Source organism: Bombus pascuorum, chromosome 1, assembly GCF_905332965.1.
Source record: "Bombus pascuorum chromosome 1, iyBomPasc1.1, whole genome shotgun sequence".
Taxonomy (NCBI): Eukaryota; Metazoa; Arthropoda; class Insecta; order Hymenoptera; family Apidae; genus Bombus; species Bombus pascuorum.
This window is the reverse complement of record NC_083488.1, coordinates 14,067,734-14,083,249: the sequence shown is the minus strand read 5'-3', so window position 1 is coordinate 14,083,249 and position 15,516 is coordinate 14,067,734. Positions and strand designations below refer to the sequence as shown.

The window sequence follows — 15,516 nt, the reverse complement described above, 5'->3', positions numbered from 1 at the left end:
AAATGTAGCATACCATCTATGAGCGGTTGCCAGAAGTATAATTAAGTGAAAACAGAGCGATTTGGGTGTCACTGAAGGATTTTAAATTTGACATCACAAAAAGGAGAAAACGATTTTCGCCCGATGATTTCATGCCTCTGTGCACTTCCGAACAAGCAAGCGCAGCCAATATGTTAATGCTTAATCCAATATTAATTATTTTCTTTTTTATTAATAACTGATATCTTGGATTATGCTTACCTGAAATTCAATTACAACGTAATTATTTTTTATTTAAAATTATATTCAACTATCAAAGTTATTAGCAAATTACAATGAAATGGTTCGCAATCTTACAAACATCGAGGCCCTTTTTTCTACCTCATCTAGTAACTTTCATTTTTAACTTATTAAACATTTTCTTCTATATCGTACTTCAAAATTTGTTAACAACCACTTTCTAGAAATTGACCGCTATTACCTAATTTTGATCGCTCTGTTATGATTACATCGAACGTAAGAATAAGGAACAAGTAGAGCAATTGAAATACAAGACACCTCGCAGACTAAATATCTAAATATGAATTCTGTGAAGTGTTTTGTTACATCTCAATTGCTTTCTTATTCTTACATTCGGCGCATTCAAACAATCGTGTTCCGAATTCCACAATTTCTGAAGAATCAATTTTTTCAGTGATTCTAGGAGCATCCGAAGAAGAGCTTTCCGTTAAAGCTGAGGAAGATCCGCACCCGAGAAGACATCAAAAAAGCATGTATCAAAAGTCAAGAGGAAGGACGAGGAGCACTTAGGATTTCCTCAACGGCGAAAATTTATTTATTTTCTTTATTTTTTGTTAATAAATTACTATATTTTGACATTTTGTACTATTTCTAACCCTGCTTTATATGTGTCATCGTTCAAAAATATAGTATACAATTAATTGTCATTCTTATACTTGCCTATCTCGAGTAGAATAATAGATATGAACTTCTTTGTAGAACCATACAACTAAATAGGTTATTGTAGCGTAGAACTCAATATGTTCATATCTATACTAGTAAGTAACCAAACAGAAAAAATCCCTAACTTTAAGTTTAAATACATAGATTCTTATATATGCTAAGGTTTCAAACAGGGCGGATCCCTACTTTTATAGGTTCTTGTACATGCTTATTTCAATTTAAACTCAGCACTTGGCCGCATGGTGCAGCACCTGTACTGTGAAACAACTAGAACTACGTACGGACGTGGCACTCTCATTTCCTCTCTGATAATATATATAATCAACTATAACCTGAGAACATTTTATAAGAACAACAATACATTAAATAATAAATATTTATTTAAAAATTAACATGAGAGCGACAACTGATGATGATCCATATGCTCATGTAGCAAAAGGACCATTGAAACTTAAAAATGATCAAAATGTGATTAAAAAGTATGTATCTGACAAATCTTATTTTTAGGTTAAGTTTAGTTACTAAATATGTAGATCAAAATTTACGTATAATCCTTAAATTGTTAATAATGCAATTATTATTTTTTTTAATAGAAAAAAGAATAAAGAAGGTAAAAAGAAAAAATTAGTAGAAGTGACAAAAATTATGGAAGAAGAACAATCTAAGGCAGTAGAAATTAAACGAACAAAAGCTGAAATAGCATTTCAAAAGATGCAAGAAAAGATGGTAAGCAATTATTTAATTGATAATCTCATATTATAAGATAAGGTAATATAATATAACTCACAATATTACTTGCAGCAAACTGAACGAATAAAACAAAAGGCTTCAATGACACACAAACAACGGGTAGAAGAATTTAACAGACATTTAGACAGTTTAACGGAACACTTTGATATACCAAAAGTCAGCTGGACAAAATAAATTTTTTCCATGCTTTATGTTGTACTATATTTATACATAAAATGTAAGCATAAATAATGTAATACTTAATTACATTAGATTATTCTTAGATAAAATTTTTCATAAGATTATTTTTTATTGTACATTTTTTTATTACATTAATTATTAAATTCAGATTGTCATAAAAAATTTTAATTGTAAAATGGATGGATTCTTCTCACTAAAGCTTATTGCTATTCTATTAATTAATAAAAGATGTAATTTTTAAGTATAAGGCACATTTTTTTAATGCACTTCATATTGTAACATATATATAATGAGTATTATATATTGCAATGTATAGTAAATATCTCTTTGAATTTAAGATTTATAATAAATAACTGCATTATGTATATGTATATTTGTCTTTAATTATTCATGTCTAATAAACGATATGTACACATATGGACGGAACTGATTAATAAAACGGGTTAATATACTATGTTTCAACCAAAGGTATATGAATCATACCTATTGTTAAAAATAAGAATGAATATAAAGACGAAGTTTTTATACTTCCACTACCATAATGAAATATTTTTATATAATTTTCCGTTACGACCCAAGGATTACTCCCGTCATCGAAATACATTGGACATTGATCGCGTTCCCTTTCATATTCCTAAATTTTATTATAAAATATATGTAGAATTATATATAATGCATTAAATGAACTTCTAGAAGCACTTTGTATTACCTGCAACTCTAAGGCAACTGCAGCACCTTCAGTATAATTACTGCTTGTAACATCTTGTTTAAGGTCACAGAATGGTCCAATAGCTTGAGACATGAGAACTTTATTTAAATCTGCTCTTTGATATACCCAACAACGATATTTACTAAAAGGATCTAACTCGTCGTAGGTTATTAAATACGATTTTAAATTTTCTTTCCAAAATCCAATACATTGCATTTTGTAGTCCGGGAGACCTATATTTAAAAAGAACATGTAGAATATATTATTTTTTTACTATATTATATATATACTATTCTACTATAGCAATTTATGCTTACTGTAGATATCCACAGGTCTTCCTAAATGATCTACTGATAAACAATAGGTTTCATCAATGGCAATTTCCTTTTGGTCAGTATCACATACAGAAAAATCTGAAATGTTTTGTTTGCAATAAATATTTGGACGTGGAGACTTTGTAACACCTCCTAAAATTCTAGTTTCAAATAAAACATCTCCTTTTTGAGCAAACATGTATTTTCCGGCCACTGGACAGCGTACTGGTACGGGATTCTTAGCTAAAGGCACAATAAATATTAATAGAAAAATCTAGCATTAGATATATGGAAAAAGTATTTTATACTGACCTAAAAATAAATCATATTTCCAAGCTTCCTTGTTAGGGAACTGGACCCAAGAACAAACTGTATGGAAATCATCTTTAATAACTGCAATACCACGTCGATATCTGATAATATTATGATGTCGACGTACAAAGTCAAAGCATACATAATCTTTTTGACTAAAAATGGAAATTAATTAAATATTGAAGCACAACGTTTATCAATTACATTAAACATCCATACCATCCATCAACAGTTAATCTAGCCATCATCACCCTGGTATCCCTCGATTCGCGACAAACATAAATCGTACGTCTATAACGACCTTCATCAGGATACCAAGTTTCAATTATATGCGTTTCATTAATGAAAATATCTGCATCAATATTTGCAGTGTTTATCCATTGTCCACTCATATCTTCTGGTAGTCTGCATCCTGGCTCTACCACTTCCGCTTTAACGGGTGTTACCCTTAATCGTTCTGGACTTTTTTCAACTGTCTTCAACGTATTACATTCTGCAGTAATAGATACACCAATATAAAGATCATCATCGCGATTCTTTAGGAAACATCGGTATTTTTCGTCTTTTCTAGATTCTTTCGTATTTGCAACCGCGAAAAAATGATTTTTATCAACAAACCAATCTCCCAAACAACTGTATTCTACCACTGAAATAGAAAATGTAATATTATTTGAATTTTACAAGAAAGAACTTAGCAAAATAGTATTAACTCCTAATTTAACAAAATACATTACCTCCTTCAAAAGTATTCTTCATACCAGCGCACTGTTTGTACGTTATATTGAATTTTTGATTAGTTATCAAAAATTGTGTTCCGGCAGTTTGACATGATCTAATTTGAGCATCTGGGTGATTGCATTCTCCTGTAAATCTGAATCTATTCTGTAATAATAAAAAAATGGATAAATTTTGTGTATACTATTGTACAAATATACTATTAAATGTATACCTGATAGGCAAACTGCCAAACTCCTTCAAGAGAAGATCTACAGTTTACTGGGACATAATTCTCTGAAAATAGTGTTACTAACTGTTGATCAGGACGTAACCCTTTACATACATTTTCCACATTTGGCTCAACACCACTGGGTAGATTCACACAATATGCTAAATCATAAGCGTGCAGTATTAATGTATTTTATATACAGATTTTTTTATTAATTCCTTCAAATTTATCATATATGCTTTACCTTCAACTTTTTCTAATACATTTACAGTTCTAACAATTAATTTAACACAGTGATAACAGGTTTCATGTTGAAACACAAATGTATAATTAACATGATACTCTTCTATCATATCAACGCATCTGCCACGATCAGTCATTGTTTCAGCATTTATTTCTGTTAAAGTATTCCTTCCATTTTCCCAAGAAAACCAAGATCCTCTAATAACTAATGGAATTTGACAAGAACTTGATTGTTGAATGGAATACACAACTAAAGAAACATAAACATGAAAAAAATATGAAATTGTTGTCATTTATATTGAATTGTTTATATGTTGTTAAATATATTAAAAATTATATCATTTGTAATATAATCTCACAAAAATATTGAATATTCAATAGAGTAATTAATTATATATTTTTTTAGTATATTTATTTTTTAACTTAAAAGTGTTTTTATATAAAGTTTCTAACTTTTAAATATAGAATTAAAAGTAAAATTTTGTATTCACATAAGTGATTATACACATGTAATTTACAAATCGCTAGAATTTACCTTGGCATATAAAATATAAACCAAATAAAAGTAAATGTAATCGTTTAATCATCTTGTCATTAAATTTTGTTTAATAAATTTTATAAATAAAAAAATGTGTGTTTTGTATACATATAACTGATACGTAATTAATCACAAAAAATTTACTCTTAGTGCCCAACCCACTTGTGAATCATACATATGCTGCCCTCTGAAAATGAATGTACTATTTAAACTTGAATTAACCCATACAATTTAATGTGTTACTTATTTGTTAAAATTAAATATATATTTATTTTTGAAACAAATATTCAATAGCTTTGTTATTGAATTGTAGACGCAATAAAAATGAGTAAAAGTTAATGTAAGAAATACAATATTTTCTGCAACTAAAATTTAAAGTAGAAATATTTAGGGTTAAGATATTTAATTCATTTTTTAAAAGTTTCAAATATTAAGGTTTTGAACAAATATTTTTGTTTTTACATATTATATACATTTTGTTAGAAATCAAATCTGAATAAATTGTTTCGTATAAGAAAAATATTATGTAAGTACAAAAAAATTTGTTTTATATAATATTCATAATTTAAATAAAAATGTAATGCGAGCATTAGTAAGTACATGTCACTCAATAAATATAAATCGTTGAATTAGTGATATTCTTCAGAAAGTAATATTTTTTGTATAGGACAATTTATCTAAACAGTGTATTGTATATTTAAACAATTGTATAGAGAAATCTTTTATATATTTACTAGATATTGTTTGATTAAAATTAATTTCTAATGTCTTCTAACTATTTGTGAATAAATTTTATAAATTTAAGCGATTGTATTGTGAATTAATTTCATATTTTATTACTTTTAATTTTATCGTTGCCTTTTGTGAAAACATAAACTTTATAAATCAACATTATATACATTATCAAGAACAATGACAAATGCAGAAGTTGTTAAAAATATGTCAGACTGGGAACCATTACGACTGACATATATTAAACCATCATTTAATACTCAAGAATCAACTTTGGCAGCACGACAAGATTTATGGCACAAATTTATTTTATTTGGCATAGGACAATATAAAGCAACAGAAGTGTTGAGAACTGTTATTGTTGCTTGTGAACCTGAAATTATATTACCCATTATGTATAAAGAGGAAAGTCCTAACAAAAGTACATTCCTGACAAAATGTAGCTGCAGCGCTATTGAAAATCTTGTAAAGCAAGGTTTATGCATAACATTATCAAATGGGCAAGAATTACGCATTGATATTATATTGGGATATACAGATTCTCAAAGATTACAATTGAATCCTAATAGAATTATAGCACAGGCACTTTATTATAGGTATGAACCTACAAAAAAGGTATTGAACCTTGATGATTTTGAAAATGAAAAGTCATTAAACTCTATATATTGTCCCATATCTTTACCTAAAATATTACACTTTGTCTTAAGATGTACTAGAATGGGTATTTTAAGCAATAATCGTGATTCACGATTACCTGTTAGAGAACTGACTTTAAGATATAATCAAATTACAGGCATTGTCTTTTTCGAAAAATTTTTTAATTATCATTTAACCAAATTAGACTTACGTCATAATCAAATCGCAGATGTGGAATACTTACGCTATTTTAGTGAGTTTAAAATAAGTGAACTTTGGTTGGATGGGAATCCACTGTGTGCAAAATACAGCAAGTGTCAAGATTATGTGCAAGCAGTAAAAAATGTTTTTCCTCATTTACAAAAATTGGATGGAATTGTAATAGGTATGGAACAAAAGTTTGTTACTAATATTCAAAGTAACTTTCTAAGAGATGGTACAAATACTTGTTTGATCAAACAATTTGTGAAGCATTTTTTCACATTATATGATCAAGATGATAGACAAGTGATGAATGGTTTATATGGCAAAGATGCACTTTATTCTATGACTCTGGGACCTGTTTCAAATTACATTCATAAACAGCTAACTAAGACGTTTGTTACAAACAGAAATTTACTAAAATTTGTTGATTATGCAAAGTGCCAAGAATTTTTATTACGTGGACCAGAAAAAATCATTTCTGCACTCAGAAATCAACCGCCTACGACACATCATTTTAAAACATTTTATATAGATTTATTGTATGAAGGAGAGATTCACATTGCAATTTCTGTGCAAGGAATGTTCTCATTTCGAGACATTAGCCAATGTCCACCAATGTTTTTCAATAGAACTTTTATGATTATGAAAAAAGAAGATAATGAATATTGCATTACTAATGATCAGTGTTATCTTGACGGAACACCTGCTAATGGCACTTTGTCAGGAAACAGTGAAATAAGGTTTGAATCAAAAGGTGCTCCAAAATTTATTCCAACAGTGTTTAGTGTTTCTGAAAAAGAACAATTACTTACATTTTTACATGAATTGACTACAATGAATATGAAATTTTGTCACCAATATCTTGAAGATGCCAACTGGGATATTAGAACTGCTATTGTGACATTTATGAATATGTATACAGTCAACAATGTGCCACCTGAAGCTTTTCTATAATACGTACTTTACTGTATAATATTTATATAATACAGATATCATTATTTGTTACATGCCTGTAATATAACAAGAAAATTGTATAATTGTACTATAAATTTGTACCTATGTAAAATATTAAATTAGTTTTATTTTATATAAGTATGAAAAACAATTCATTTTCAACTTCATATAATAATTTCATTAATATTATTTTTAAATATATATTACTACCTGAATAAAATAAGTGCCATTTTTATAAAAAAAATCTTTATTTCATTTTATACAAAATATAAAATTACAATTTTCATGATATTAACAACCTTGTTGTGTATTTAGCAGAGCAATAGTTTTATTTATATATGGTATAGTATTCACATTTGAATTTACTCCTAATTCAAATACTTTTTGCATTAATGGTAAAGCGTGTTCTGAAATAAAATATAATTTATCAGAATACAATATGTATTATCAAAACAGGTACTAGAATAAACTAAAGAGAAATATACCTTGCATACATAATACAATTTCTGGTAACTTCTCTAGAGCTGACATTAATATATCAGCTCTAGAACTGTCCAAACATCTTTGAAATGCAGACAAGATATTTGCATTTGATGCTGGACGATGTTTTAATGCTCTTGCTAATAATGTATGAGCAAGAGATCTTATGTTACTTTGCGGAGATACAAGCAATTCTGCTATATTGTCTGTTATAGATTCCAAAACTGAAGGTTTTCGTGATGACAAATGCTCAATTTCTTGAAGAGCGCTAAATACATCTAAAGCATAATATTAAAATTTGTATATTCTAATATTATAACGATATTTAAATTGAAATTAAATCGTATTTTCTAATCATACCTTCACCTTGCAGTTTAGATAATGTAGTTAACAATGAAGGCCAATGCTGTGGAATAATGGATTCTGTTGGAGGTGGAGTAGGAGGAACAGTAATTAAAATCTCCTCTATGTCTTCTCCTTCTCTTGGCATTGGAATGCCTGATACAAGCGTTCTAAGTGTAACTAGATTCGGATAATGTACCTGCAATTCACTATATGTAAGTGTAAGCTGATATCTGAAATTCATAGAAGAAATTATAGTTACTACTTACTGTAGAGCCTGAGCATGTTTCTGCAAATATTTCAATGCCCTTTGTGCATTATAAGAGATGTATGCCTGTAGTAATGTAATAAATCTATTTAAGAGTGGTATAAGTTCTTTTACTGGACCATAATTCTGAAAATAAAACAGATTAGCTATTTTTAATTTGATTCATATTAATAATGTATAAATATTCCTTTACACACTTGGAAGCACTGAAAGTAATTCTCCAATGTATCTTCCAAAGCAGTCTGATGTTCTTCACTAAATAAATGTGGTTGTAGTAATTCCAGTAACCCCATTATTTGTACAAAAAGATTTAGATGATGACCTGCTCTAAATTGACTAAAATCCAAATAAGATCTTCCCATTAGTGACGACGCTAACATTGGAAGTTGTCGTAACACTAAAATAGGATGCACAGCAGCCATTTTTCGGGCGCATAATTCGAAGTCTTGAGACCTAGAATTCCATGACTTTTGCCGCGGTGTTGCTGCTAGAGCAGTTAACAAAGAATGACTCATACAATCTAACACGGAACCCGTCCATTTTGTAATTTTTGCTCCTCCAACAAACTTTTTAGTTTGAAATGTGTCTAAGTAACATATTACTTTAGGTATCTTCATGTACATGTGTAACAAGAATTGATGCACCATATCTGAATCAATACTAAAAAATAAAAGAGAGAAATATTCAAAAAACTTCTATTAATAAAGGAAACTTACTCTTTTTTTAAGTTTTGTTTCTGCAAAACAAAACTTAATATTACATTAAACTAGACATACTCTGAGTCATTCATCATACGTGCAGCCAAATATTTTACTACGTTGGCTACCAAATGATCGTCTGTAGAAATACAGTGTAATAATAAATCAAGACGAGAATCCATTCGAGCAAGTGCAATATTTCTGTTTTGACAATTATATATGATAACAGCTTCTGCAACTATATACGCTACAAGTGTTAGTAACTGTTTCTCGTGTAAAAGTAAAATATTTTCTGGAACATAATGTTTTGGCGTGAATTTGTCTCTGCCTTGCCAGAGTTTTGGATTACAAGTTAATGCCCACAAGAAGTCTAAAACAGCCGTCGGATCATACCTATGAAAATAACATTATATTACCTTCATATATTTTTTAAATTATTTTTTACTTACCCATCATCACATTTATCTAATAAATGTCCAACACATTTGTACAAAGTTGCCCAACTTGCTCTATGTGTCAATAAAGTTAACAAGTAGGGTCTAAATGAATGTGAACTTATAACATTGTTATCAACTTTCATTTGTATCTTCGTTTTCCCAAATAAAAGTTTCATTTGGAGAGTAGGACATGTTCCAATTAATTCTGGTTCAACAGATGCTAACCAATCGATTAATAAACCAGTTCGTGGCTTTAAAATGCCTTCGTTACTGTCATTCACTAGTAATCTTGCCATTGCTTCAACAAGAACGTCGGTTTTCTGTTGTTTCAGGCAAATATTTAATAACTTACGTCCAACTGCTTCTAAATTCACTGGATCTGTGCTTTCTAAAATAGATCCGGGATCTCGATTTTGCATCAACATCGTTAATTCCATGCTTTTTGGCGTTTTGGTTAATTGCACGTTTGCAAAGTCTCTTAAAATAGATAGAACTGGTGCTTTTACATCACCTATCAGTTGTATCAAGTTTAGACACATATTACGGGCTAATTCAACCACTTGTTTCGAAGTCGATGGCTTTTTTAAAGGCAACAATATTACTCGCATTAGGGTGCAAGAATACTGAGGCATGTGAACAAGCGAGGCTAGGAATTGTTTAACTTGCATTGAACTTAATACACTACATATATGTTGTATTGCCAACACAGCAGCTCCGCTTTCTTTAGCAGATTTCTGCAAATCTTTCGCTAAGGTTTTATGTAATCGGCGATATGCATCTATCTTTTGATTCATTGGTATATTCTCGATAAATAATCTATTGATTAAATGTGGGACATCCGTTTTAACAGAAGATTGTATGACAGATTGTATTTGAACTACAGCACTTAGAGGTAAAGGTTCCTGTAATTGTGCGATAGTTACAGCATTTTCATCAGGTAACTCTGGCTCCATCAATTGTAAAACCTGTACAAAGACTAGTCCACCCGTTGCCCCTCTTCTGTGTTGAACTTCAACTAATTGTGCCATATATGTCTTATCGAGTACTGCTTCACCAACAGAACTCGGGTCAATTTGCACACCAGTATCCAACGTATGGAGTAATTTAGTCATTGATGGAACAGGAATACCGAAACTTTGAATAAAAAGAACCAGTTGTTGTGGTTCCAAATCTTTAAGAGCTGCGTCAATTAAACGTGGTACACTACTCCTAATCATTCTTAGTTTTAACCAATCAGGTATTAATAAAGCTTCTTCGCTTGTATCAACAAGAAAAGCTTTTGGTGGTTCTGTATTCAACGGAAACCAAGTTTCAAGTAAAGCATCAAACAATACATCATCATCGGAGTCGTACGTTAATAAGATTATCATAGCATGAACAACTAAAATATGCATAGTACACTCTTCTCCTGTACTCCATTGTACTAATATCTGGTCTTGACTTTCAGACCAGGTATATTCCTCTGCTCGTGGAGATCGAGCTTTTTCTAGATAATTACAGAAAATCATCATGAAAGCATGTAAAGTCTGTTTAGCTGCTTTATTTGGTGGATTATCAATTTCTGGTTGCGGTAGAATAGCTGCTATAATTGTACTTCGTTCGACTACCAATTGAGATATTTCGTTAACTAAATCAGTTAAATCGGGTAAATCATCGTCTGTAGTATGCGCAGCAAGATAAGATATGTACGCGTGTACAAGATCTGGATTATTTTCGACTTGACATGCACCTCGAAGAGCAGTAGAAACTAAAGATCGTACTGATAAGAAATGAGGTATGGACGGTAATTTGCGAAGAAGCCAGATCTCCCTAAAACAAATAGTTTTATTAGTTTTAAATTCGAAGAAGCATTATTAAAAGTGAACTTATGAAATTACTTTTCACTCTCTCCATCTATATCCATAGGTTCCTCCTCAGTAGGTATTGATCCAAGTACCATCTTCAAACCTGTAATTGCTTGAAGGCGACTGCCAGTTTGTTGACTGCTCAGTCTTCTTAAGAAATATTCTAACACCTCGTAAGCATGTTGTCGATCCTGTTCGGGATCAGTTAATAACATTTGAAGATGGGCTAATAGCTGTTGTTGTCTTGGTTGCTTCTCCACAGCTTGAGTACTAGTAGATAATAAAAATTCACAAAGACATTGTACAGGTAATTGACTAAGAGATCCCTCGCTATTTTGTACAAGATCTGCTAGCCATGGCATACTCTGAGACGAACTCTGTTGTTGTCTTTGTATTATATCTAATAAGAAATCTGGTTTACGAGATCGACAAAGTAGATGTCCCAGCCTATGAGACACATTTAATGATTGTATTTGTTCCAATACTGCTGGAGGTGGTCTCCTAGCAATTCCAGTTGGTTCCATAGTCATTAGTTGTGATAGTAATAAACTGTTTTGTTCTGATATTTGTATTCTTGTTGATGCAGCAGCTAAGTGCGATTCATATTCTAATATTTCTTGTTTCTCTATAACTTCAACTTGCAATTCTTTCGAACGTTCTTGCTCTATTATTTCTGGTAATGCCATCGTTGGTGGTGGATAGGAGAAATGACTATAAGAAATAACACATTAAAAGAGATCTGTTGAGAAAGAATATAAGTATTTTTCTCTGCAAGATTACACAAAAATTTAAACTTACTTTGTAATGCACATTTCCATTAGAGTTCGTAAAATGGGATACCTTTTCCATGCAACAGCACCAATAGTAGAAGGATTGTGAGCAGCCAGTATTAATAACATTATCCACCCTTTCCAATATAAATTTGATATTGCCAAAGTAGGTGGTACATAACTAAATAAAGTGAAATAAATAATTAATATGAATTTTTACTGAACTAGTTAAATTTATAATATTAAAATCTGTAAATACTTTGATGGTATGTTTATAGTTCCTGGTGGTTGATAAATGCACAAGTTAAAAATAAGTTCAATTATATCCAATTTATCAGCTTGTAATGTCGGGAAACTCTCAGTTGAGTTAGCTGCTGCTCGTCTAACTAATTGATCCACCAAATCTAATGTTTCTGAATGAGTAATGCCATTTTCCTAAAAGACAAGGTATACAAGACAAACTATTATACTAGAGAAACATGCTATAGAAATAAATTAATTTATCATTTTAGATATATACTTTTGAAAAACCAATCAGTAATAGTCTTAACAATGTATTCTGTAATAATGGAACATCCGAAATAAGACGTAAATAAAATACTCTATCAGATTCGGGTGGCCAATTATCTAATTTATAGTACTGCTCTGGTGGTTCAAGCAGTAAAATTTTATGTAAGGCATGAAGGAGATCATTTTTCCCAATGGCGTACATCTGTGGCGCCGAATTCTGTAGCCATAACACGGCTTCGAATTGTATTGTCGCTACCATGTTCTGAAATTGATGTAATAAAGCTATATCTTTTTTATCACCTCTTTGTGCTAATGCTGCAGCTTCTTTAACTTGTGGGCTGATAGCTAGTAACATACATAAGCACAATAAATCTGCAATTGAAATGAAGACTCGTTCTTTGAATTCGAAATTAAGCAATTGTTGCGCTATATCCTGTCTTTCGGACATTAATGTGCGCGCAAAAATAAGTAAATTAATATCGTGCCGACAAACACGTACAATTTCTCTGAGTAAAGCACGTAAAGGTCTCAGATAATCTTCTCGGTTCATTAATAAATCCTGAAATATTTCTGCAAGTAACTTAGCCGCTTGCTCGGATAAAGTTTGAAACATTACACCTATCATTGGCATATTATTTGGATTTCTTGCATTAGATAATTCGTTATAAATTGTATGCTTTAAGATAGTAGATAAATTTTCAGGGTGCAAGCCGATTAATTCCTTTACGCCATTTAGATATAAATTAATTACAGCTTTAGTTTTCAATCTCATTTTTACTAATTGACTTATAACTTCAACATCTCTTTGTGTATGAGAAGTACAATTGTAACAAATATAACTCAATAATTCTTGGGCAGGTCTCATTAGTTTTGGATTATGCAACCATACTTCTAATCTTGGAACGGCGATATTTCTGATTTCTACAAAACCACAGGCTGAAGAAAGTAATTTTAGAAAGTTTTTGGTAATTGACTCTGGTTGTCGTCTATTCAACTGTTCTTTCACAGCTTCAAGAACAATGAACTCTATGTTCTCTATACAATGAGTGTATCTAGGAGTAATAGGAAACTCTATCTTTTCTTTATCGCCAGAAAACTGTACAGATGAAGATCCTGGATCTTCATCGTCAATTGTAGATGGACTATGACAATCTCGTGGTGTTAATACAGATAGTTCTGGTTGTAGGACACTTTTTGGTGGATGCCTTGTATTAAATCCTGTTAAAATATTATCTACAAAACCTTTGCATTCTTCATGATCAACCCATACTCTTTCACCTAAAGCATCCTCAATGTATAGCTAGGGAAAGGATAGTAAAAATTAATTCTAAATTAAATGTTACATATAATTAATAAACATTAATATAATATATCTGTGAACAACCTTAACAAAGATTTCTGGCCAATTTCTTTTATCATGAAACCCCTTCATTAGCAAATTAGCTGCAAGTACAGGCACTAATGGGTTTCCTTTTGTTTTATAATTATGTCCTTGATCCCGTTTCAATAAAGAGGATAGTGCATGTAATATACAATCATTCGAAAACATAGAAGGACGAATTTTTGCTAAGTACAATAATCCCATGTATACCAATGTATCAGGTTTCCACTTCTGATTTTTAAGTGTTTTAATGGCACCACAAATAATGCCTATAACTTTGTCACCTTCATCATTATCATTAGCTTCTAGGACCATTGGAACAAAATCTGCTGGATCAGTATCTATAGCTACCAATTCCCAAGCTTCAGCACTTGAGAATGGTGGTCGTTGATGAGAAACATGTGCAGCAATTTTAGGTTTCTTTTGCGGGATATATTGAAAAGATTGAAGTGATCCTGATGGTGCCTCTCTTTTTCTGTCAGTTCCTACATAATTTTTTATATATTAGATAAATAAATTATATTATAAATTTCTTTTAATTTTCTTCAAATTTGTCTAGACCTATATTAAAATAACAATCTTTTATTTACCAGAAGTTGAAGTATTACTACTTTGCTTAGAATGAATAACGCCTGGTCTTTTAACATCAGAATTTTCATTACGCGAACCTTTAGATCCAAGTGCAAATAAATCAGAAGGATGCTGAGCAATCTTACTTTTTGCACCTCTGCCAATTCCTGCCTTTCCACGATCCATTATGATATTTGTATCTTTTATGTTTGAGAAAATAGAAAGCGTAGTTAATAATCAACGGCATACTGTTCACTTTTTGGATAAAATAGATATATAGAATCATCACAATATAATATTCAGAATCATCATCAGAATAATAATAAATAAATATTTGAAAATATTTCGTATTAAACTAACCTATGCAACATTTATAACACGAAATTCCAAAAATTTCTCTTCCGGAAAATATATCTAATATAATACATTACTAGCAATATTAGATACATGAAGTAATTTATTACAATTAAAAATGTAGATATGATATTATTTTCCTACGTCAATAAATTAATGTTCTTCCAAACAGAACAATTTCGGCTAACAACACTAGCAGACATACACACTATCGATATCGTCTTGCTAAAGATTCGATAAGATCGAATTGACAATTGGATCCGGCAATCACAAATTTAAACTGATGAGCAATAATTGCAAGGTCAGAAAATAAAAATAATATCGAATATTAACTATTTAAGGGACCTTACATCGCTTAATTTTTGCTTTTAAATGTACTTTTTAATATTGAAATCTGTACTT

The 15,516-nt window shown here is 30.5% G+C and overlaps 4 protein-coding genes across 5 annotated transcripts; 2 read left to right on the top strand and 2 right to left on the bottom strand.

Moving 5' to 3' along the window:
* The first annotated feature begins 618 nt into the window (after nucleotides 1-618).
* On the top strand, nucleotides 619-2,245 carry LOC132905768 (protein FAM32A). The gene is made up of 3 exons (XM_060957371.1): nucleotides 619-1,421; nucleotides 1,536-1,668; nucleotides 1,744-2,245. Exons 1-3 carry the CDS (start codon nucleotides 1,336-1,338, stop codon nucleotides 1,864-1,866), a joined length of 342 nt encoding a protein of 113 aa, XP_060813354.1. The 5' UTR covers nucleotides 619-1,335; the 3' UTR covers nucleotides 1,867-2,245.
* Nucleotides 2,107-5,110, bottom strand: LOC132905537 (uncharacterized). The gene is made up of 9 exons (XM_060956925.1): nucleotides 4,932-5,110; nucleotides 4,398-4,646; nucleotides 4,157-4,314; nucleotides 3,942-4,089; nucleotides 3,427-3,853; nucleotides 3,208-3,362; nucleotides 2,899-3,138; nucleotides 2,582-2,814; nucleotides 2,107-2,506 (listed from the first exon to the last, which is right to left on the bottom strand). Exons 1-9 carry the CDS (start codon nucleotides 4,981-4,983, stop codon nucleotides 2,324-2,326), a joined length of 1,845 nt encoding a protein of 614 aa, XP_060812908.1. The 5' UTR covers nucleotides 4,984-5,110; the 3' UTR covers nucleotides 2,107-2,323.
* Nucleotides 5,111-5,150: 40 nt separating this feature from the next.
* Nucleotides 5,151-7,519, top strand: LOC132905546 (nuclear RNA export factor 2-like). The gene has a single exon (XM_060956938.1). It carries the CDS (start codon nucleotides 5,847-5,849, stop codon nucleotides 7,458-7,460), a length of 1,614 nt encoding a protein of 537 aa, XP_060812921.1. The 5' UTR covers nucleotides 5,151-5,846; the 3' UTR covers nucleotides 7,461-7,519.
* A 170-nt stretch (nucleotides 7,520-7,689) lies between these two features.
* LOC132905477 (integrator complex subunit 1) lies at nucleotides 7,690-15,322 on the bottom strand. 2 transcript variants are annotated; one of them, XM_060956797.1, is made up of 14 exons: nucleotides 15,121-15,322; nucleotides 14,781-14,960; nucleotides 14,194-14,675; nucleotides 12,820-14,109; nucleotides 12,559-12,734; nucleotides 12,328-12,480; nucleotides 11,563-12,240; nucleotides 9,698-11,494; nucleotides 9,327-9,641; nucleotides 8,748-9,210; nucleotides 8,552-8,676; nucleotides 8,301-8,491; nucleotides 7,946-8,218; nucleotides 7,690-7,867 (listed from the first exon to the last, which is right to left on the bottom strand). In XM_060956797.1, exons 2-14 carry the CDS (start codon nucleotides 14,944-14,946, stop codon nucleotides 7,752-7,754), a joined length of 6,225 nt encoding a protein of 2,074 aa, XP_060812780.1. In that variant the 5' UTR covers nucleotides 14,947-14,960; nucleotides 15,121-15,322; the 3' UTR covers nucleotides 7,690-7,751. The 2 variants fall into 2 exon arrangements, with proteins under 2 accessions (XP_060812780.1, XP_060812790.1); XM_060956807.1 differs by lacking the exons at nucleotides 7,690-7,867; nucleotides 7,946-8,218 and having other exon boundaries at nucleotides 8,326-8,481.
* Nucleotides 15,323-15,516: the final 194 nt, after the last annotated feature.